Source organism: Cariama cristata, unplaced genomic scaffold (genome assembly GCF_000690535.1).
Source record: "Cariama cristata isolate BGI_N322 unplaced genomic scaffold, ASM69053v1 scaffold23323, whole genome shotgun sequence".
NCBI classification, from domain to species: Eukaryota; Metazoa; Chordata; class Aves; order Cariamiformes; family Cariamidae; genus Cariama; species Cariama cristata.
Window position 1 is genome coordinate 1 of NW_009609230.1, and position 309 is coordinate 309.

General features: G+C 60.5%; 1 protein-coding gene across 1 annotated transcript in view; it reads right to left on the minus strand.

Annotated features, from left to right (window-relative positions):
* Positions 1 to 240: 240 nt before the first annotated feature.
* Positions 241 to 309, minus strand: part of MAPK7 (mitogen-activated protein kinase 7) — a gene marked incomplete at both ends in the record, with an annotated part of 2,404 nt that continues 2,335 nt past the window's right edge. Inside the window, one exon of the mRNA XM_009697478.1 lies at positions 241 to 306. Coding sequence (XP_009695780.1) covers positions 241 to 306 — 66 coding nt within the window. The remainder of the gene's footprint in view (positions 307 to 309) is intronic.

Consider the following 309-nt stretch of genomic DNA (forward strand, 5'->3'; position numbering starts at 1 on the left):
GACCAGGGATGGAGCGACCAACTCAACCAAACCCAACCCAACCACAACCAACCCTTGGCACCCAGGAGTCAAGAGATGGAGCCACCAACCCAACCCCAACCGATCCTTGGGACCCAGGAGTCCAGGGATGGACCCACCAACCACAACCCAACCCCAACCAATCCGCAGCACCCAAGAGCCTGGAGATGGAGTCTCAACCCCACCCACTTCAGGGGACCCAGGTGTCCGGGTGCTCCTCACCTTTGCTCTTGTTCCTCATGGCCGACTTGAGCAGAGCAGCCTTGAGGGCGGCCTTGGGGTCGTCAGAGA